Consider the following 23,190-nt stretch of genomic DNA (forward strand, 5'->3'; position numbering starts at 1 on the left):
TAAGTTTTTTTTTCTTTTAAAGGGGGAAATAAACCGTTGGCAAATGTGTTGGGGGAGGGGGAGAAGACACAACATTGAGAATAAGGCATAATTAGAGGTAGGAAAAATACCGTGTATGCTACTTTTACACAATTTTTTTTTTTTTTTTTTGAGACGGAGTCTCGCTGTTTCGCCCAGGCTGGAGTGCAGTGGCGCGATCTCGGCTCACTGCAAGCTCCGCCTCCCGGGTTCATGCCATTCTCCTGCCTCAGCCTCCTGAGTAGCTGGGACTACAGGCGCCTGCCACCACGTCCGGCGAATTTTTTGTATTTTTAGTAGAGACAGGGTTTCACCATGTTAGCTAAGATGGTCTCGATCTCCTGACCTCGTGATCTGCCCACCTCGGCCTCCCAAAGTGCTGGGATTACGGGTGTGAGCTACTGTGCCCGGCCTTTTTTTTTTTTTTTTTTTTTTTTTTGAGATGGAGTCTTGCTCTGTCGCCCAGGCTGGAGTACAATGGTGCAATCTCCACTCACTGCAACCTCTGCCTCCCGGTTCAAGCGATTCTCTCACCTCAGCCTCCTGAGTAGCTTAGATTACAGGCATGCGCCACCATGGCTAGCTAATTTTTGTATTTTTTGGTAGAGACGGGGTTTTGCCATTTTGGCCAGGCTGGTCTGGAACTCTGACCTCAAGTGATCTGCCCACCTTGGCCTTCCAAAGTGCTGTGTGAGCCACTGCGCCGGCCCAAGCTGGCCCACTTTTACATACATTTGAAAGCTTAGAAATGGAAATTACCTAAATTGTCCCTCAAGAAGAAGTAGAAAAATAGAGTAAACCCATAACCAGAAAAATATGGTGAATATAATAAAAGATTCCACTCCTTCCCCAAAAAGTACTGGATGATTTTATGGGTAAGTTCTCTTTAATAAATGTTCAAGGAACTGCCAGTTCCTGTAGAAAATTATCTCCAAACATTGAAAATAGTAGGACATCATTAATTCATGTTAGCCAGATCAGAATAACCCAGTTCCAAAATTTGACAAAGACAGTATGAGAAAATGATACCTATAAACATAGCTGTTGAATTTATAAATAAAATAATGATTGAATCAATGACTCTAAGTAGGATTTCTTTTTTTTTCCTTTTGAGACAAGGTCTCACTCTGTCACCCAGGCTGGAGTGCAGTGGTGCGATCTTGGCTCACTGCAACCTCTGCCTCCCAGGTTCAAATAATTCTCCCGCCTTAGCCTCTCCCAAGTATCTGGAACTACAGGTGTGTGCCACCATATCTGGCTAGTTTTTTTCTTTATTTTTAGTAGAGATGGGGTTTCACCATGTTGGCCAGGCTGGTCTCGAACTCCTGAACTCAAATGATCTGCCCGCCTCAGCCTCCCAAAGTGCTGGGATTATAGGCATGAGCCACTATGCCTGGCCAATTTAGTAGGATTTCTCCTAAGAATGCAAGAATAGATCATCATCGGGGGAAAATTTTTTCGTTTATAACATTTACAACATTAACAGATTTATGAAGATAAAGGATAACCATATAAATGTCAGTTATGCATTTTAATAAAATTGTGCATTAACTCATGATTTAGTGAAAACTAGATTCTTAGCAAACTGAGAAAGTGATTTCTCAGACTGATTAAAGGTATCAACTAAAATCTACAATAAAATTATACTTGATGTTGAAGCATCAGAAACATGCCCATTGTAATCAAACAAGGATTATGGCTGTCACCACCATTTGAATGTATTGGAAGTTCTGATAAATAATGTAATACATGGAAAATTAAATAAGTGACATGAAGACTAGAAAGGAAGATAAATTATATGTAAAGCGTATAATCTAGGAAACGCAGAAGAATTGACTGATAAACTATTAAAGTGATTGCCCATTAAAATCACCTGAGAAGTGAAAAAAACCCACAGTGCCCAGTCCCTTTCCATTACTTCTTCCTTCAGTTCCCTTGGAAAATGAAAAGAAACATGGAATGTAAGTAGTTGTAGCTTCAGTGACCCCTGTGTTCCTCCACATTCTTTTTTTTTTCCTCAATTTTTTTGTAGAAGCAGGGTCTCACTATGTTGTCCAAGCTGGTCTCAAACACCTAGACACAAGCGATCCTCTCACCTCAGCCCCACAAAGTGCTGGGATTGCAAGCGTGAGCCACCATGTTCAATCTCCATATTTTTTGCATATAAAAATTGAGGTTACCCATATGGTAATCCTGTAGGTATTTAGTATCCTAGGAATTGTAAGAAAAGGTAGGCAATATACCTACCTTTAGTCTACATATAGCCCATAAGGTTTGTAACATCGTATTTTTTAAAAATCATGCTTCCTAATGGGTAACACTGAATGTATTAAAGTATCATTTCTCCTTATTTCGATATATTTAAAGATAAATCTTATCCTAGTTAAAATTGTGAAATATTTTAAAATTTTCTTCTCCTTTGTCATTTCCATATACCAGGCATATTAGTATTTCTTTTTATTTTATTCATTAGCCATGGCCCCTACCCTGGAGGGAGGTGCTCATGGTCCCCTGAGGGCAATAGAAGTATAAATAGATCCTTGCCAGTTATTCCTCTTGTTTGCCCCATGCCTCTTAGTCTGTAGTTGAAACAAATTTATGCTGACCCTAAAAATGAATGTGATTTTTTCTTTTTAAAAATAAATTTTGAGGCAGGTACAGTGGTTCAACCCTGCAATTCTAGTGATGCAGGAGGCTTAGGTTGGAGGGTCACTTGAAGCCAGGAGTTCCAGACCAGCCTGGGCAACACAGTGAGACTCCGCCTTTAAAAAGAAGTAGGAAACTTAGCTGGGCATGGTAGTGTGTGCCTGCAGTGCTGCCTACCAGAGAGGCTGAGGTGGGAGTCTCACTTCAGTGCAGAGACTGCAGTGAACCCTGATCTTGCACTCCAACCTGGGCGACAGAGGAAGACCCTGACTCTTAAAAAATTAAATAAGATAAATTTTGGGCAAAGGTCGGAGCTGGTGGACAAAGGACACCTTTAACTTTATGGTCTTTCTTTTATCCATTATAGCAGTTTTCCAGACCACTGCCATTTTCTTTCTTTTACTGTCTAATGCTCTTTTTTTTTTTTTTTAAATCTCTGCAGATTAATTTCTCTTCTGTTTTATAAACTAAATAGAATTTTCTATAATTACTAATTTCTTTCCATGCCTCTCCAGATGAAGCAAAGCAAAGCAGAAAATCAGAAATACAACAACAACTGTTATCTGTCAAGTCTTCCATTTGGTTTTGATACTATCATGATTTTTGTGGGATATTGCCACCATTATTTCATCTGTCATATCTTGAACCTTTTCCTCCTTTCCTGGTACATCAGTCAGGATTTTTCATTATAAACAAACTTTAAGAAGTTAAAAGTGAAATAGACATTAAAGATTGAGAATCTTAGGTGTGAAGGTTGTGCTGTCAGGAAAATGCCAAAATCACAATGTCAAACTATTTTAGTGGAGGCACTGTTGCTGCTGCCATTGGGCACAAGTATCACTGCTGATAACATCAATATTGGGAATATGACACCACAATTAATACCTCTGCAACCTCTGAAAGCTGGGTATCTCCTTACTCCTTTGACAGATTACCTCATTGAACCTTCTTTGAGTACTGAGTTTTTGATAAACTGTTTGTCTCCCTGCTCCTGCCTGGGAGGAATTCTCTCACCTGGAGGGATGGGAAAGTGAATTGTGTCCTCTGTTTACCTTGCTAGCTTCTTTTTGTCTCCGTATCCTTATGTCTGTTCTCATATTACACTTTAGTAGTACAAAACTTTTGTGATAGTCACCAAATTCATTTTTCTGCTCCCTCAGCTTTGCAATTGTGTTTTGACCCAGGGCTTCTGTTTACTGTGCAGCTCTAGGGAGCATCTTTGGAATTGTACTGTCATTGACCCAGGCCTGACTTGCCTTTCTTACTTTTTTCCTGATTTTCCTTCAAAACTCAAGTTAACCTTTTCTTCTGAGACAGCTTTTCTTATTTCTCAAGATCTACCTGCTTTGCACCGTGTTGTTTATTTGATTTAGTATTTTACCACTTCTATTTGAGGTTCTTTGTGCAGAAACTATCCTACTTATCTTGTATTCCTACACATAATGCAGTTCCTAATATATAGCCATTGTTTACTAAGTATTTTAATTAAATCCAGCCATTTATAGGTTTTCTTTTCTGTAATAGAATTTTATTGAAATTATGACATGAATGTAAATCAGATTTCATTTTGGGAGCTTTTAGAAACACAGCATCAACAATGGAGCTACTTTTAAGTTGATAACAAGTAAAAAAAAAACTGTCTTTCCTGCAGCTCAGATTTCTTGTAGGTCTATTATAATAACATTTAAAAACTCACTTCAGTTGATAGTATGGTAGTATATAGGGTAAATGCTAATGAATTAATTGGTGTGTTTGAGGTGGGATGAAATATAGGTGGTTGAAAACTTAACCACCTATAAAACTTAAGGTTAAGTTTTCAACCCACCTATAAAACTTAATTATACTTGGACAGGTATAATTAAAGAATCCTGAAGAAGGATTTCTGTCTTACCTGGACTCTGTTACAAATAGCTTTTCACTTTTCATTCTGAAGCATTAATACCCATTTAATGGATAGGTACTAGTGTTAATACTTGGATGTGATTATGATAACATGGAACTTTTTGTAGCCACATTATTAATAATATATAATTTCATAATTAGCCTCAGGGATGGTGAAAGTAAATTTGGTTTTTCAGAAACCTTGCCTTTTTGATGACATTTATCACTATTCTACAATATAGTGAAAATTTTCCTGTTTAAACAATCCAGGGCCGGGCACAGTGGCTCATGCCTGTGATCCCAGAACTTTAGCTGACTGTGGCAGGAAGATCGCTTGAGCATAGGAGTTTGAGACTAGCCTGGACAACATAGGGAGACCCCCATCTCTACAAAAAAATAAAAAATTAGCTGGGTGTGGTGGTGCACACCTATAGTCCCAGCTACTCAGAAGGCTGAGGCAGGAGGATTGCTGGAGTCCAGGAGGGTGGAGATGTGATCTGTGATCATGTCACTGTACTCCAGCCTGAGTGACCAAGTGAGACCCTGTCTCAGACAAAAAACAAAAAACAATTCACATATTATTGAGGAGAGTAGTGAAGGGCAAGAGGCAAATGTATGGCTGGGTGTGGTGGCTCATACCTGTAATCCCAGCACTTTGGGAGGCCGAGGTGGGCGGATCATGAGGTCAGGAGATCGAGACCATCCTGGCTAACACGGTGAAACCCCATCTCTACTAAAGATACAAAAAATTAGCTGGGCGTGGTGATGGGCGCCTGTAGTCCCAGCTACTCAGGAGGCTGAGGCGGGAGAATGGCGTGAACCCGGGAGGCGGAGCTTGCGGTGAGCCGAGATCCACCACTGCACTCCAGCCTGGGCAACAGAGCGAGACTCCATCTCAAAAAAAAAAAAAAAAAGCAAATGTACCATCTCATTATAGTACAGTGATTAAGAACACAGAATTCTTGCTCCCCCTATCTCACTATCTCACCTAGACTGGAGTGCAGTGGCGTGATCACAGCTGACTGCATCCTTGAACTCCAGGGCTCAAACTGATCCTCTCGCCTCAGCCTCCCTAGTGGGTAGGACTGTGCACCACAACACCTAGCAAATTTTTTGTAGAGGTGGGACCTTACTTTGTTGACCACACTGGTCTGGAACTCCTGGACTCAAGCAGTCCTCCTCTCTTGGCCTGAGCCACTGCACCCTGCCAGGAATTTTTTAAATATCGTGTTTAAGACATTGAGCAGGAGCTTGGTGAGGAGGAGTTACACACAACAGTGTATCATACAATAGACCCCCATGGTACGTGGAGATAAGTTTTTATGGCTCCATGGTACTTAGAGATAAATTTTTATTTTTGACTTAGGTGGGAAAGGATTTAGTAATGAGGTGTGGCATTTGATTGGACAAGGAAGGGCAGAAGTGATATGGGAACCTGGGTATTTAAGGCTCAGAAAACAAAACCAAGTGGGCATAAAGTTTAAGGAATGTATGTTGAACAGTTATGAGATTGAATGTCTGGAGTATGTGAAGAATAGAGGGGAAATGGTTGGAAATGTTTAATGCACGTTATAAGGGCCTTGAATTTTAAGTAAGTGAATTTGGAATTTTTCTCTGTTTATTGGGAAGCCGTTGAACGTTGTTTTATGGAGAAATAATGATGGAAAAGCATTATTTCAGAAAAAAAATCTAGTAATAAATGAGCTATTTTAACTATCCAGGTAAAAGGAAAATATTGTCCTGACTTACAATAATGACAGCTAAATTGATAGCAGAGGGTAGATGGAAGAGAAGTAAAATTAGTTTTAACTGAGACAAAATGTAGGAGACTCTGGGAAACTTCGGGTAATTTTGACCATTCCTTTCACTAAATACACTAGAAGAGGCTAGGTGAAATATTGAAACATGTTTGAAAAGTAAGATTATCAAATAATTAGTAAGATAGGAAATAGAGGTTCAAGGTTGAGAGTTTGGGAATCAAGAGAAATTTAGAGAAACAAACTTCCAGTCCTTGTTGCCCTAGCAGTATATGCTGATCCAGAAGAGGTAGCTAAGAGACTTAGCTGTGAGTTTTGTTTGCCCTTTGGATAGTAGAGGGGGAAGTTGGAATATTAGGTCTACTAAGAGCGAAAATTGAATACGCTAGCTCCTTAAAGACCGAAGATGATCTTCATGTCTTTTGGGTAGTCCAGAAAACCTTAAACCTTGAACTTGGGTTAAGATAGCCCCCGTATATAACAGAAACAAACGTAAATCTTCTCTAGGGAAATAACATTATTTAAGACCTTAAACTATTTTCTCAAATTATTTTTCTAATTAAAACATAACAACCTGGAACTTAAGATACTGGAATTGTCAGACCTAGACCAAAATGAGTATGCTATCACCAGGGAGCTGTCATTCAGATTTGGAAAAAAATCAGAATTTTTATAACTAAACAAAATAAGCAAAATTAACTTGGTGAGATAGTTTAACAGCAGACTGGACAAAGCTGAAGAGAGTTTAGTGTATTTGAAAATCAAACAATGATCCAGAATTAAGTATATCCATTAAAAGATGGAAAATACAGAAGAGGTTAAGAAATACAGAGGATATAATGAGAAGGTCTCATTGAGTTTTTTAGAAAGAGAGGAGAGAATGTGGCAGAAGCAATATTTTAAGATAAAATGACTGAGAATTTTCCAGATTGGTAAAAGACCCAAATGTCATAGATTCAAGAAACATAACAGTACCATGTGTGATAGCTACTTGTTTCATTGATCCTAAGATACACGATTTTTCACATTTTAACATCTGAAATCTGGATGCATCTTTCAATTAATAGCACCTTACAGTCCAACAAGATTGAAATTTTGACTCGTGAAAAATTTTCTATGTCAACTTCTGTTAAGATCATGAAATTTCAGCACGAAAGCATTTTAGATTTTATGAAATATGGTAAAAAGAAATCCACATTTATTTTTATTTATTTATTTATTTTTTGAAACACAGTTTCATTCTGTTGTCCAGGCTGGAGTGCAGTGGCACAGTCTCAGCTCAGTGCAGCTTGTACCTCCCGGGCTCAAGGGATTCTAGGGCCTCAGCCTTCTGAGTACCTGGGATTACAGGCACAAGCCACTAGGCCTGGTTAACTTTAGTATTTTTAGTAGAGATGGGGTTTCGCCATGTTGGCCAGGCTGGTCTCGAACTCCTGACCTCAGGTGATCTGCCTGACTCAGCCTCCCAAAGTGCTGGGATTATAGGCGTGAGCCACTGGGCCTGACCAGAAATCCACATTTAAAAACATCTTAGTAAAACTACAAAATCAGCAAAAATAAAAAATCTAAAGCAATGAGATAGAAGAAAGGCTGCTTTCAAAAGAGTGAAAGTATAGGTATTATAATATTCTAGAGCATAGCTCAGCAGCAACAGTGAAAGTGATAGTAAGATGATACCTCAATCTTTTGAAAGAAAATAAACCTTACCTAGAATACTATATCATGGAAAATACATTCATAAACAGTATGTTTTAATTAATATAAATGGTTTTATGTTGTACCTAGCTTTTGTATCTTTTTAAAGCCAACTAACATTTTGTTCTGCCAGTGTTTATTGAAGTTTCAGATACTTATAATTGTTATTTAAGCAACTATTTGTCTGTTAAAGGGAAGAATCTTGCAGAATGTTGTACTTTGGAATTATAACCTTAAATGCATAATGAGCTAAGCATTCATCTTAAAAGTCTCAAGTAATAAGCTAGAGGTCTCAAGTTAGGAAAAGAACGACAAAATAAATATAGGGAAAATACAAGGAAAGAAATAAAGAACAGAATATAATAAAATAGAAAACATGCAGTAGAAGGGATCAAGAAGCCGTAAGATTTTTTTTTTTTTTTTAAGACTGATAACGTTGACACTTTAATGAGGTTAGGAAAAAGAGCCTAAATAACCAGTATCAGGAATGAAAAAAGAGTATCACTAGAATCTTGTGGATGGTTTAAAAAAAAAACTCTTAAAATTATGGACAACTGTTCAAACTTGATAGACGAAATGGGTAGATTCCTAGAAATAGGCAATTTCCCAAAACTGACATAAGAAATAGTAAACCTGTATCCTTATTAACTATAAAGAAATGAAATCCGTAATGTAAAATGTTTTTATAAAGAAAAGTTGAAGTTCAAATGGTTATACTGGAAAGTTCTACCATAACATTTAATATGACAGTAACTTCAACTTTATATTATTTTAAAGAACAGAAAAATAGGATCTTCTGCCTTCATAAGGATATCATAACCTTTATACCAAAACCCAAGGAAGGATTATACACCAGTTTGTCTCATGTACATAGATACAAAAAAACCATACATACACACACACAGGCACACAAAAACTGGAACAACAGAAACACCTCAGAATATTAGTAAATTGAATTCAGCAATACATATATAAAAAGGAGGGTAACCCAGCATGGGCACCTGAGGTGAATCCTGGGAATGCTAGGTTGGTTTAACCTGAAACAATTCAGCATGATTGGTCACTTGAACAAATTGAGGAGAAAAACATTTCAGACATGCCAAGGAGCATTTGCTTCGTGATTTTAAAAAGAAGCTATTAGCAATCTAGAACTTTGTTAACCTCATAAATCTTACAGAAACATTTGTAGGAGATATCATAGTTTATACACTGAAATGTTAAAAAAGATTTCCCTTTTAGATGGGAGTTCAAGATGTGGATATCGTATCTCCAGTTCAATTCAGCATTATACTAGAAATGATTCTAGCCAGTAGAACATCAAAAAATGAAAACAAAATATAATGTTGTAAGAGAAATGCCTGTGTTGTTGGGGTTTTTCTTTTTTTTTTTTTTTGAGATGGAATCTTGCTCTGTCTCCCAGGCTGGGGTGCAGTGGTGAGATCACGGCTCACTGCAACCCCCTACCTCCCAGGTTCAAGCAATTCTCCTCTCTCAGCCTCCCGAGTAGCTGGGACTACAGGAGCGTGCCCCCAAGCATGGCTGATTTTTGTATTTTTAGTAGAGATGGGGTTTCACCATGTTGGCCAGGCTGGTCTTGAACTCCTGAGCTCAAGGAATCCGCCTGTCTTCAGAAGTGTTGGGATTATAGGCATGAGCCACTGGGCCCGGCCCCTGGCTGTTAATATTCACTGACAATGTGATTGTGTATTCACAAACAATGTGATTGTATATGTGGAAAAATCAGGATCTAGAGATAAATTGTTAGAATAAATGTCTTTAGAAAGAAATATGAAAAATTTATTTTTTCTTTGACCCAATAATTCCGCTCTCAGGTATATATCCAATAGAAAGAAATATGTGCACGTCTACATTGAAAGTCATATATAAAACTGGTGGTGGCTTATGCCTGTGGACTCAGCAACATGGGAGAATCGCTTGAGGCCAGGAGTTACAGATCAGCTTGGGCAACATAGTGAGACCCCGTATTTACAAAAAATTAAACAATTAGCTATGCATGGTGGCATCTGCTTGTAGTCCCAGCTACTCAGGAGGCTGAGGTGGGAGGATTGCTGGAGCCTAGGAGGTCAAGGCTGCTGTGAGCCATTTTTATGCCACTGCACTACAACCTGGGCGACAGAGTGAGACCCTGTCTCAAAAAAAGAAAAAGTCATATATAAGCATGTTCATAGCAGTATTTATTCGTACTTCAACCTATAAACAACCCAGATGTTTATCACTATTACCCTAGATAGATAATTATGGTATATTGACCTAGTAACTATTCAGCAGTGCAAAATAAATGAGCAAAAGCTACAAGCCACAGCATAGATAAATCTTAAAAACATAGTGAAAAGGACCTGAAGTAATACCTATCTACTATATGGTTCTACTTACATAAAATATAAAAACAGTTGAAACTAAGTTTATATTGTTTAAGGATGTGTGTTTAGGTGGTATAACTATTAAAAAAACAGGGCGGTGATTAAAACAGTTGAAACTAAGTTTACATTGTTTAAGGATGCATATTTAGGTGGTGTAATTATTAAAAAAAAAACAGGGTAGTGATTATACGTTTGGGGGGCTTGTAGAGTACTAGCAGTTTTCTATTTCTTGTCCTGGATGGTATTTATATACTGGTGTTTGTTTTATAACAGTTTGTAAGCTGCATGTTTATGTACTTCTTTAGAATTGTGTTATTGCAAAATAAAAATCATTTTAAAACACGTATACACAGACATAGGAAGAGGATCAATCTTAAAGGGAAGGTCCATCTTTTTTCCTGGACATGTAGGATTAATAGTTCCTTTGTACCTACAAGTAAACTTACATTTTGCCAAGACAGCTTTTCTCACTGCTCTCCTAGGCTCTAGTATATCAAATCTATCCTAAATTTAACTTAGATTGTGTTAACTTATTTGAGCAACCTCTGCTACTCTTGTGGTTTCTGCCGCATCAAAGCTATACTCCCCAGATTTGGAGTTTGAAAACCTTGCGTACGTTCACTCCATTCTGTATGTCTTTGCTTATAACTGTATATTCCTTGGGATGCCCTCTGCTATTCAGGCCTCAGTCTTAAGAGCTGTAGCTTTGTACAGAATTAGAGCATATCAAGAATACTTCATTCTGGGGTTGTGCTCATAGACATCATGTACAATTCTGTACATCACAAATCGATGCCTCCTATATCTTCTTCTTGTCTATATTCTTACCGCATTTACCAACTTGTTTCAACATCTTGAAGTTAGTTTCTGTACTTCTCTAGGATTCTTCTCCCATTCTTGCATGATAAGTAGCATGTCATACTACAAACAGGTATTCATCTCTTTCCTTCCAAACAATTGACATTACAACTAACTAGCATAATTCCTACCTATAGTTGCTGAATAGGTGAGGGAACTATGTTAAACGGAACTTAATTATGTTACTACCTTGTGTTTTGATGGATAATTTATTTTAACATAGCTAAATTTTAAACATACTTGTTTGATTCATAGGCTTTCAACTTTTACAGCCTGAGGACTTCCATTAGATATATTGAAAAATGTTATCAAAACAATAAAAAGACATTTCTTTTTATATACTTGAAGAAATGATATTTCTCTTCAGTTGGAATCAGATCCACTGTTGCATGAATCACAAGTAGTAGTGTGTTTTATTTTCTAGATAAAAATGTATAACAGGAGCAAAAGACCATTAAGCAGAGGTTGTAGATTTCCTTTAATGCACATATTTGGAAAGGGGTGGACACAAAAAGCCACTGTCTTGGTTTTCTTTGAAGTAAAAATAGTTTTTTAAAAATAATGGTTCTTGTCGTTTTGGGGACTGTAGTCTCTTTTAAAAAAGTAATACAATCTTGAACCTTCTCCTGGGAGTGCGGGGGTGGGGTGGGGACAGAGAACATTTGTAAATAAGTTATAACGTTTGGATTCTTCACAGTTGTTGAAATGCCAGGGAGCTCCGATTACAAATTTATGTGTTTGATGATCTTGGTAAAACTGAAATAGTCATAAGCGAGAAGTTGTAGACAACCACCAGTAAAGATGACACATGTGTTTGTAAGTGTGGCTGGAACACCCTGTGAAAACCAGCATCTGTGTCTTCTAAAGCCTGTATTGTAGAGATGTTCTCCATTCTGTGTTAGAAAAAGAATAGTCATTAACTTCTTTTGTAAATGTCCTCCATATTTTTATTTTTATCTTTTAAATTTTATTTCTAATAGAGATAGGGTCTTGCTATATTGTTCAGGCTGGTTCCGAACTCCTGGGCTTGAGCGATCCTCCCAGCTTGTCCTCCCACAGTGCTGGGACACAGGCTCACTAGCTACTGCACATAGCCCTTTTTTTTCTTTTGAAATTTTATTTACCTGCATAGTTTTACATCTACCTTTAAAACTCATGAGAAGCAATAAAATTTTATTATTTAAAAAAGCTTTTTGATTAGCAAAATTTTTTATTGTAAAAGCTGAATGGGGGGGATGTAAGAGGTCAATTTACTGTTCACTTGGCTTTTGGGTATTTAGGTTTTTCTGTTGTAAATGGGTATTGGATCCCTTTGGAAGATGGCATAGTTTATTGTGATTCTGTTATGATTTTGCGAATTCGAGCCTAGAAAGAGTTATCTTAACATCTGTTTCACTGTGGTTAGTTCCTTAATCCACCTGCCTTCATCCTGGCTCAGAACTGAAAAGGATAAAGTATGCAGTAAGATTTTTGTGCTGCCACTTGGAAGTAGTATTAATTAGTAGCTGCTCTATCAAGCATTCTTTTGCTTAGCAAGCAAACTCAGGAGATTTTATTACAATGCTGTTTTTTTAGGTTTTATTTTATTATAATGCCTTTTTTAAAAAAATTAGGCAAATAAGAAAAATCTTATGGCCTCAGAAAGTATTCTACTTTTTCCGAAAAATATATGAGCAGTATGTATATTTAGCTATAAAAACTACATAGAATACCCATTTTTTTTTAGAGATTAGCTTAAGAAACCTAAGTCTTTTAAAGCAAGCTGTTACAGATTTGTGTGAGTTCTCATTTGATTTTTTCTTGTTGTTGTTATTGTTTTTTGTAACATGAGGGCTAAAAGCTTTCCTTAGGATAAAAAGGTTTTCTATCCTTAATGTGTTTTGGTTCTTTGGAATTCTGAACTTACCTAGTAGAGGTATGTAGTTATGCCAGTCATCTTACATTCTTTTGAAAGAATAACTTTAAAAACCACAAAGGATGCAGTAGTATCTTTTAATTTGTTTGAAAACTTATATTCTGCCTCAGGAACCCTTTTTTAAATTTAATTTTTTATCAAAGTAACACGATCGTGATTTTTTAAAAGTCCAATAGTTTCCCAAGAGTTATAAATGAAAAATAGTGCTCCAAACCCTCAGTTCCGATCCCATTCCCCAGAAGATAAAGAAATATTTATTTTAGTATTTTTTATGACTTATTATTCCATATTGCTGTTTTAAGACAGTCATCTTCATACCTCGTTACTTTTGCTTTTTATAAATGTGACGGCAGTTCTTATTCATTCGTATGATTTAAATGAATTTAAGATATTCCTTTGCTCCTTTGACATTTTCCCTTAAATGTACATTTTCTAAAAGTAGAAAAAAATTACATCATTAACAGGTTAATGTGGCTGGGGGGAGTTGAAATGGCAGTTCTTGGAAGGGTTTTGGCACCATGGATTTTTGTTCTTTGTCAGAACTATAAGGTATAGAATAATTGTGACTTTTGTAGTATTTTGAAATTGCAATCTGATACCCATAAACTGCCACATGTGAGTGTTAAAACAGAAATGTTTTGGTCATTTAGAAGTAAACGTTACGTGTATATACATTTTCATACATGGATACATATAATCTATAATGTGTTTTTAAATAAATTTTCATATGTGTGTTTATTTTTACTCCCTCTCAGGCTTATAGCAATAGCTAGTTGACTTGTAAATGTATTATGGAAGCATTAAAAGACTGGATAGGAGGATTGAGCTCTGATAGTTTAAGAATAAGCGTAGAGGCTGGGCGTGGTAGCTCACACCTGTAATCCCAGCACTTTGGGAGGCTGAGGTGGGCAGATCACTTGAGCCCAGGAGTTTGAGACCAGCCTGGCCAACATGGCGAAACTCCATCTCTACTAAAATCACAAAAAAATTAGCCAGGCGTGGTGGCACACATCCGTAATCTGCTACTCCAGAGGCAGAGGCACAAGAAATGTTTGAACCCGGGAGGTGGAAGTTGCAGTGAGCTGGGATGAAGCCAGCCTGGGTGACAGAGAGAGACTTGGTCTCCCCCGCCCTCAAAAAAAAGAAAAAAAAAAAAAGGAATACAGTGTAGAAAAGCCTACTTTATATCTTTAAATTGGTTTTACATTTTGCTTTTCTGATTCTATTTTGAGAATTAGTACTTCTCCAATAGTTGTTGGTCTTTATGAAGTATGAAGACTTAGTAGCTTTGAAGATAAAATTAAATATTAGAATGGCAGTGATGCGTGGTGGTCCCTACCAGCCCCATTTCCTCTCTCCTCAGCCAGACATAAGAGCTCTTAGGCTGTAACTTTCCTGCCTTGAAATTTAATTCATATTATTTGATATGTTTCTCTATAGCAGGCAAGTAAAATGAAAAATTAAGATTCAAATATTCTGGAAAGTTGTCTGAGTACCAGGTTGCTCAACTGTATTTCTGTAAATATACTCAATGTGCAGAAATAATCCTGGAGAGAAGAGAATTTACAGTCTACTGAGAAACTGCTTAAACCTAATATTTTTTAAATTGACAGATAATTGTCTATATGAAAATATTAATGTAGAGAAATATAGGCCATAGGAATGGGTGTTACCCTGCTTTGTGCCCTTTCTTCACTAAGGAAAGGCTGAAGGAGAAACCATACTGCTGCTTGTTTTTTTACTTTGATCAATATGATTTCCTGAAAAGGATAGGCAGGGTTACAGGGAAGGAGGGAAGCACAGTCCTGGGATAAGCTTTGCAGCTCTTTCAAGTCAATGAAGCAGAGAGAAGTATTTGGTTAACTCATTAAAGATGCCTCAGCTACAATGCTTCACACTGTGAGTCAGTTCCTTTTTATTTTGGTCTGATTTTCACAAGCAATGATTTACATAGAAGCCAGCAAACTGGAGGAACTTCCATATAGTTCCCAGGTAAACAGTGTGGGTAGTTAAGAATCCAGCCTATTCTATGCCTGGACTACTATCCAGGCATAGTAGTCTTAAATAAAACAGTCATAATTTGAAGAAATCAGCTTTGTCTTAGGAAATTAAACATAAGACTCTTGAGATGAGGGATCAGAGGTAAACTGATAAAACAACAGAAGAAGGTGAAAAGGGAACTGACAGAACAGAAAAAAAAATGAAAGGATAAATAATGATTTTGTAGAACTTGAAACCACGTTGATAGCAGAAAGAAATAGAGCAGGCATTACAGAAAATAGATCTGGAAGACAGGAAAAGGACAAAGAAGTAAGTAGCAAATGGTAGACATGGAGGACAAATTAAGAGACTGGATGCAAACCAAACATATTCTTAACGACTAAAGGATCTTGAGGTAATTAATATCCAAAAGACATTTCAAAAGAGAAAGTTAAATGCTTAGAATAAAGCCTAGTGGAACTGCTAAAGTTCAAGAATAAAGAAAGAATAAAATGAGAAAATTATTTTGGCCAGACTTCCTCAGTAACAACAGGTAACAAGAAAATAGAACACTATCTCTATATGAATATTGAGGAGGGAAAGGATTTTGGCCAAAGTGAGCAATTGAACACGCTTAAACATTAGAATTATGTCTAAGTAATTGGAGGTGATCAAGTTTATGAGACAAAAAACAGTTATTCTTGAAAGAAAGGCTACATAATATAAAAACAATGGGCCGGGCACGGTGGCTTATGCCTGTAATCCCAGCACTTTGGGAGGCTGAGGCGGGCAGATTACAAGGTCAGGAGTTCGAGACCAGCCTGGCCAATATGGTGAAACCCTGTCTCCACTAAAAATACGAAAATTAGCTGGGCATGGTGGCAGGCACCTGTAGTCCCAGCTACTTGGGAGGCTGAGGCAGGAGAATTGGTTGAACCTGGGAGGCGAAGGTTGCAGTGAGCCGAGATTGCACCATTGTACTCCAGCCTGGGTGACAAGAGCGAGACTTCGTCTCAAAAAAAAAAAAAAAATAGTGAAAAAATTATATAAAACTATAATCAACTGGGAAGAGCTTTAGGAAGTTCCAACCAAAACCAAAGGGATGATCAATGTATTATTTAAGTTTTATAAATTAAGAAATGTATTTAAGTATTAATTACATAGGCAACTCCTAGTAAAACTATATTAGATTTTAGTAATTTCCAAATAAACATTGTGGAGTCAGGGGTGAATGGACCATATAATAAATACAGATCAGAACAAATACATGAAACTTTGATAAAAAGATTTCTAGGCCTACTACCCCCAAGAATATGAGTGGATTCTTAGCTTCCCACTCATATTTCATTTAAAATACTTAGCAGTATTTGAAAGTTCCTTTGGTGGCTTCTAGAATGGATCAAAAAGCTATAAACTCCAAGCCACATGCTGCGTGTGCACGTATAGTCCCACCTATACTCCGGAAGCTGAGGCAAGAGGATCTCTTGAGGCCAAGAGTTCAAGGCTGTATGCTGTTATTGTATATGTGAAAAGCTGCTGTGCACCAGCCTGGGCAACGTAGTGAGACCCTAACTCATTTTTTTAAAAAAAGCTATTAACTCCAGTATACGCTATTTTAAAAAATGCTGCAAACTCCAGTACATGCTATCTAAAGTAGAGGAATTCAGATTGATAGTAAAAGTGTTGGGGTGATCGGACCCAACACCAGGCTGTGGGGGCGACAAAGTCCGGCGGAGTCAAAGGAATGAGAAAAGACGAGACAAAGTGGGACCGGGGGGCCAATGCTAGTATGGAGGCTGTGAAGGCCTCGAGCTCTGGGAGCCCACGCTGTTCATTGGTGATCAAACGAACAGGTGGTGAGGATGTGGGGGTTAAAAGGAAGCGGTGTATCAAGCAAATGAGCTACAGCTGTGAGGGTTTAGCATTTTCTTTGAAACATATGGCTACTTGAGATAATGGGAGTGCTAGAAGTAAGGAGCCAGCAGTCTAGCAGACATGCAAGCCCCGCCTCAGCTTTTCTCCCAACAAAAAGAACTTGAAATACCTGAGAATAAAGTTACTGGAAGATGTGCAGGAGCCACATAGTGAAAAAAAGTTATAAAACTATTGAGAGACTGAATAGGAATTGGAATTAAGTAAATTGAAAGATACTTTGTTCTTGGCTAGGAAGACAATATTATAGAGTCAATTCTTTCAGTCAGTTTACTCTTGATATAATTGTAGTAAAAGTTCCAAGAGGATTTGAAAAAAAAGTCAATGATTGTACTTAACTTGAAAAAACAAATATGGAAGAACAGAGAAAATTCTGTGAGAAGAATGATAAAGGGATCTTTGTCAAATATTGAGAATTTATCAACTACAAGAGCAGACAAATTAGTGGAATAGAATGGAGAGTCCAGCAATAAACTTGTCTAAATAGGAAGTTTTGGTATATAGTAAACAGATCAGTGGGGAGAGTTAGATTAGTCAGTTACACTTTAAGAAGAAACTAAGTGCTTGTAACATGCCTGTAGACATTAAGGGCTCCAGGAATAATAAAGTAGTCCTCATGGGGTTTACATTCTAGCAGAGCAAACATAAAGAGTGATTACAGTTAGTAATGTTGTAAGTGCTGCAAAGGACTACAGAGTATGGGATGTAATTCAAGGGAACCTTATCTAATAGGGGTGGAAGTGAGGAGCTGTCAGAGATCAGTTATTTGAGGAAGTCGGGTGTAAGCTGGAACCTAAAGGTGAGAAAAAGTGTTTCCAGTAGATGAAACAACCCTTCAATAAGTGATTAGATTTTTGGATTGAAATGAAATGGAATCCTGGCTTTACTCCTTATTATGCAAAAATAAATCAACAGTTTTGATGGAAACAATTTAAAGATGAGATCTAAATCATTAATGAATTTCCATTAAAAAAATCTTTGGGTATAGAGGTCTTTTAAAGTGTGATATGAACTACAGAAATCACAGTAGAGTAGCATGATAAATGTGCCTACATAAAAATTTTAAAGTGGTAAACACCATTAAAGAAGGTTGAAAGACAAGAAAGAAATGAAAGAAAGCAACCCATGAAACAAAGATTTACTCTTCCTCTTTACACACTGAACTTAATAGGGAATAAGATCACCACAGAAAAATGTGTTCACCTTCACTAATAAATAAATAAATACAAGTTAAGTCTAGATATTTTTCCCTATCTGATGGGCTAAGATTTTAATCTAGGATTATTTATATGTGGCACATTTAAATGTCCTTCAGAATAACATTGGTTAGATATATTATAGTAAATAACTACAATGGAATATTGTGCAAAAATGAAAAATGTAGACATTTAATGACAAAGATGTCTGTTAGATATTGTCTAGTGAAAAAAGCAGGTTATAAATCTGGACTAGGGTGTTATTTATATGAAATTAGGGACACATGTCCGTGTGGCTGTATACTCATAGAATGCTGTCTAGAATGTTAACCAAAGTATGAGAGTCATTAGTTCCCTGTTGTCAAATTTTGGATGACAGAAGTTTTCTTGTCTTGGGAGCATGAATATTTTTATAAAACAAGGTGTTTAGCTGGTTTATGAATTGATATTTAGTGTTAGTCTCTTATGCTTTCAGTTTTTCAGGTAAAACTTGGTATTTTATATTATCTTTTTTTTTTTTTTTTTTTTTAATTTGAGACAGTCTCACTCTGTCACCCAGGCTAGAGTGCAGTGCAGTGGCACCCTCTTGGCTCACTGCAACCTCGCCTCCTGGATTCAAGCGGTTCTCATGCCTCACCCTCCTGAGTAGCTGGGATTAGAGGCACCTGCCACCGCGCCCAGCTAATGTTTTTGTATTTTTAGTAGAGATGGGGTTTCGCCATGTTGGCCAGGCTGGTTTCGCACTACTGACCTCAAGTGATCTACCCACCTCAGCATCCCAAAGTGCTGGGATTGCAGGTGTGAGCCACCGCGGCACCTGTAATCCCAGCTACTCGGGAGGCTGAGGCAGGAGAATCGCTTGAACCTGGGTGGCGAAGGTTGCAGTGAGCCGAGATGGCGTCACTGCATTCCAGTCTGGGCGACAGAGTGAGACTGTCTCAAAATTGTAGGAAAGCATTTGATTTTCTGCTTTAAATATATTCTGTTTATCTGAATCATCAGAGACATTAATTTTCTATTTGTATGAGTTCCTGACAACTTTAACTTTCTGATAATCCTCCTTTTTGTAATGTGTTGGCATTTCGATTGATAATATTATTATTTCATTGAAATATGCTGTAGTCAAAGTATTTATAAAAAAGATATTTATTTATTAGTCTTAGGAGAAGTGATATGGTTTGTTCTCATTTGAATGATTTTTCTGGAGGTACAATAAGATATAGTAGCCTTTGATGCAAAGCCTAAACAAGACCCTAGTTAAAAATATTGGAAATTTCTTTTGAGTATTGATTACTTTTAAAATTGAAAATCTCCTGTTTGTATATAAAGAGCATTATAGTTATTGTAATCTGGGCTTTACAACCCAAAAAGTAATTGACCAGATTGCGCATTAATATTTTTGCTGGTTATATTGGTTTTACAGATTGAAAAGTTTTTTTTTTTTTTAAATCTATTGCTTTTCCCTTTTGAATAGTAAGCTATTTCAGGAGGCCAGGGAACATTTCTCATCTGAATTAATTGGAAACATTGTGCTAAGTATTTACTACTATCTTAACCACCCCAACCCCACTTAAGGTCTGCTCTGCTATCTTCTGTCCAGAGGTTTGGTATTTAGTTAAAACTCTAGGTAGTACTTGGCATATACTCTTGATGTCTTAGATATGGAACTACTCTATATTTAGATACATATTTTATGAAAAGCTAATATGTAATTTATTTTATATAAAATGTTTGAAGATACACTTTTTTGTTTTATTCCTTCTCCTTAGTAAATTAAAAATATTTCAAAAGAATGTTTAGAAAGCAAGTCTATTATGTAAAATGAGACACGTAATAATTAATTTTTAAGATGATTTGTGCAGTAAGATAAATGCTTTACTAAAGCTAATGTTTAAATTGCTTTAACTAAAATTATTAATAAAATGAATTCATTTGTATAAAATACAGCCTACCCATGTAAAATATTACTCTTCATAGGTACCCCAGCAACAGCACAACTTTAATCCTTAAGTTTTAGTTGCAGTACTGTTAAAATACTAATAGTTTAATTTCCCAAGATTCAATTAAAAACAAAGTTTAGGAAAGAAAAAGCAGCAAAACTCAGTCTACTAGTTTACATACATACACACACACACACACACACACACACACACACACACACACACACACACTCATATATATGAGAGTAGACTGAATTTTTGATGCTTGCAATATATATATATATATGCACATGTATACACACACCTTTATTTGCTGTAATTTGTACCGTATAGCTTTTATTTCCTCTGAATAAAAAAGGTTATTATCTTGTTTTATTTTAATTCAGCTTCTTGCTTTTCCCTATAGAAAATCAGGTTTTTGGAGAGCTCTAACAGTATGCAGTTGCTGGGCTCTTATCCTTTCTGTTTAAATAATGCAGGTACTTTGATGGAAACCTGGAGAAGCTCTTTGCTGAGTGTCATGTAATTAATCCAAGTAAAAAGTCTCGAACACGCCAGATGAATACAAGGTCATCAGCACAGGATATGCCTTGTCAGATCTGCTACTTGAACTACCCTAACTCGGTGAGTATCTGGTAGTTTAAGGCTAGTGCTGACTTTGTATTTCAGAGGGTAAATCAACTTCCATTATTTAAACAAAGGAAAATTTGTGGGTCTGGGAGTAGTAACCTCTAAGCCATAACCTATCAGTGTGTTTAGTGTGAGGAAAGGAAGAAAAAGAGTAAAAGCTTGGTTCCTCTTACCTCCAACCCCCATTTGTTTTTTAAAGCAGCAACAACTTGTCCAAGTTGTCATTTATAGACCTAAATCTTTCTGGAGTTTATTTTATCACCATGGGGAGAATTGTGTAATAGTAGGCAGTAAGTAGAATTGTTTCTCATCCAAATTAAAATAGATTTAAACTTTAAGTGTTTTTTAAATATCCGGAAACACTCATAAAATACCGTTAATACTATTTGCTAGGGAACTCTCAGAATTCTTCAAAAGATAAGATTTTCACTTAATCAAATCCATTCAAATGGAGATTGTTAAATATGGTACGTGGGGACAGAGTTGGAGCAGAACCAGTGATATAGGAAGATAACCAAAGAACTGATGTTAATCCCTTAAGCACAAATACCCTTCCTAAAAATTTATTGAACTGAAGCTGGGCTCAGTGGCTCATGCCTATAATCCCAGCACTTGGGGAGGCCAAGGCGGGCAGATCACTCGAGGCCAGGAGTTTGAGACCAGCCTGGCCAATATGGCGGAAGCCTGTCTCAACTAAAAATACAGAAAAATTATCCTGGCATGATGGTGCATGTCTATAATCCCAGCTGCTTGGGAGGCTGAGGCATGAGAATTGCTTGAGCCTGGAAGGCAGAGGTTGCAGTGAGCTGACATCATGCCACTGTATTCCAGCCTGGGCGACAGAGTGAGACTCCGTCTCAAAATATAAAATTTACTGAACTGAGATGATTTACTTACTTGATTTACTTGAGTGTTTACCAAGGAAGTTTAGTCTTAAGATGTCTAAGAGATAACTTAATTCTATGATAATTACAACTGTCTTGTTCATATTCTCTGCTTTAATAGTTAAGCAGCTCTTTCTAATAATTACTATATACCAAGTCTTTGACACTGTTATTTTAACAATTATTTGGTTGATGGGGTCTCACTATGCTACCCAGGCTGGAGTGTTATGGCTATTCACAGGCACAGTCATAGTGTACTACAGCCTTCATCAGACTCTGGCTCAAGTGATCCTCCTCCCTCAGCCTCCCAAGTAGCTGGAACTACAGACGTGCACCATCAAGCCTGGCTAATATTATATTTATATTGAAGGATTCTTATTGTTTATCTTAGAGTTGTATATGTGTATCTCTAATGGGGTCCATTTGTGGGGAGTTAACTTGTTCACATGTACAAGTGATGAGAAAAGTTTTAAAAGAAAATAAAGTATTCTTAGAGAAATAGAATGATCAGTGAGTTATTTAGTAGGTAAAGTGGTGAACTGAATTTTCAAATTCTCAAATTCTGATCGTAACTCTAACGTGAAATTTTTGGCCTTAGTGGGAGGTAAGCCATTTAATGTCACTGGGTTTTTCTTTTTTCTTTTCTTTCTTTTTTTTGAGACGGCCTTGCTCTGTTGTCTAGGCTGGAGTGCAGTGATGTGATCACTGCAGCCTCAAACTCCTGGGCTCAAGCGATCCTCCCACCTTAGCCTCCCAAGTAGACCACAGGCACATGCCACCATGTCTGGCTGATTTTTCTTTTTGTGTGGGTTTTTTTTTTTTTTTGTAGAGACAAGGTTTCACCATGTTTCCCAGGCTGGTCTGGAACTTCTCTGAGCTTAAGCACTCTGCCCACCTGGCCTCTGAAAGTGCTGGCATTATAGGTGTGAGCCACCATGCTCCTCCAGTTTTGGTTTCTTCTCCTTTTCTTTTCTTTTTTTTTTTTTTGTTTTGGGACGGAGTCTTGTTCTGTCGCCCAGGCTGGAGTGCAGTGGTGTGATCTTGGCTCACTGCAAGCTCCGCCTCCCGGGTTCATGCCATTTGCCTGCCTCAGCCTCCCGAGTAGCTGGGACTACAGGCGTCCGCCATCACGCCCGGCTAATTTTTTGTGTTTTTAATAGAGACGGGGTTTCACCATGTTAGCCAGGATGGTCTCGATTTCCTGACCTCGTGATCCGCCCGCCTCAGTGTCCCAAAGAGCTGGGATTACAGGCGTGAGTCACCGCGCCTGGCCTCTTTTCTTTTCTTTTCTTTTGACACGAGTTTTGCTCTTGTTGCCCAGACTGGAGTGCAGTGGCACAGTCTTGGCTCACTGCAACCTCCGCCTCCCGGGTTCAAGTGATTCTCCTGCCTCAGCCTCCCGAGTAGCTGGGACTACAAGCGCCCGCCACCACACCCGGCTAATTTTTGTATTTTTAGTAGAGACGGGGTTTCTCCA

General features: G+C 37.4%; 1 protein-coding gene across 2 annotated transcripts in view; it reads left to right on the plus strand.

The window, feature by feature from the left end:
- Positions 1-23,190, plus strand: part of ARIH1 (ariadne RBR E3 ubiquitin protein ligase 1) — a 112,300-nt gene that overhangs the window by 49,783 nt on the left and 39,327 nt on the right. For both annotated transcript variants that reach the window (XM_024232444.3, XM_002825635.6), the window contains one exon: positions 20,679-20,823. In XM_024232444.3, coding sequence (XP_024088212.1) covers positions 20,679-20,823 — 145 coding nt within the window. The remainder of the gene's footprint in view (positions 1-20,678; positions 20,824-23,190) is intronic.

This window comes from Pongo abelii, chromosome 16 (genome assembly GCF_028885655.2).
Source record: "Pongo abelii isolate AG06213 chromosome 16, NHGRI_mPonAbe1-v2.0_pri, whole genome shotgun sequence".
In the NCBI taxonomy this organism is placed as follows: domain Eukaryota; kingdom Metazoa; phylum Chordata; class Mammalia; order Primates; family Hominidae; genus Pongo; species Pongo abelii.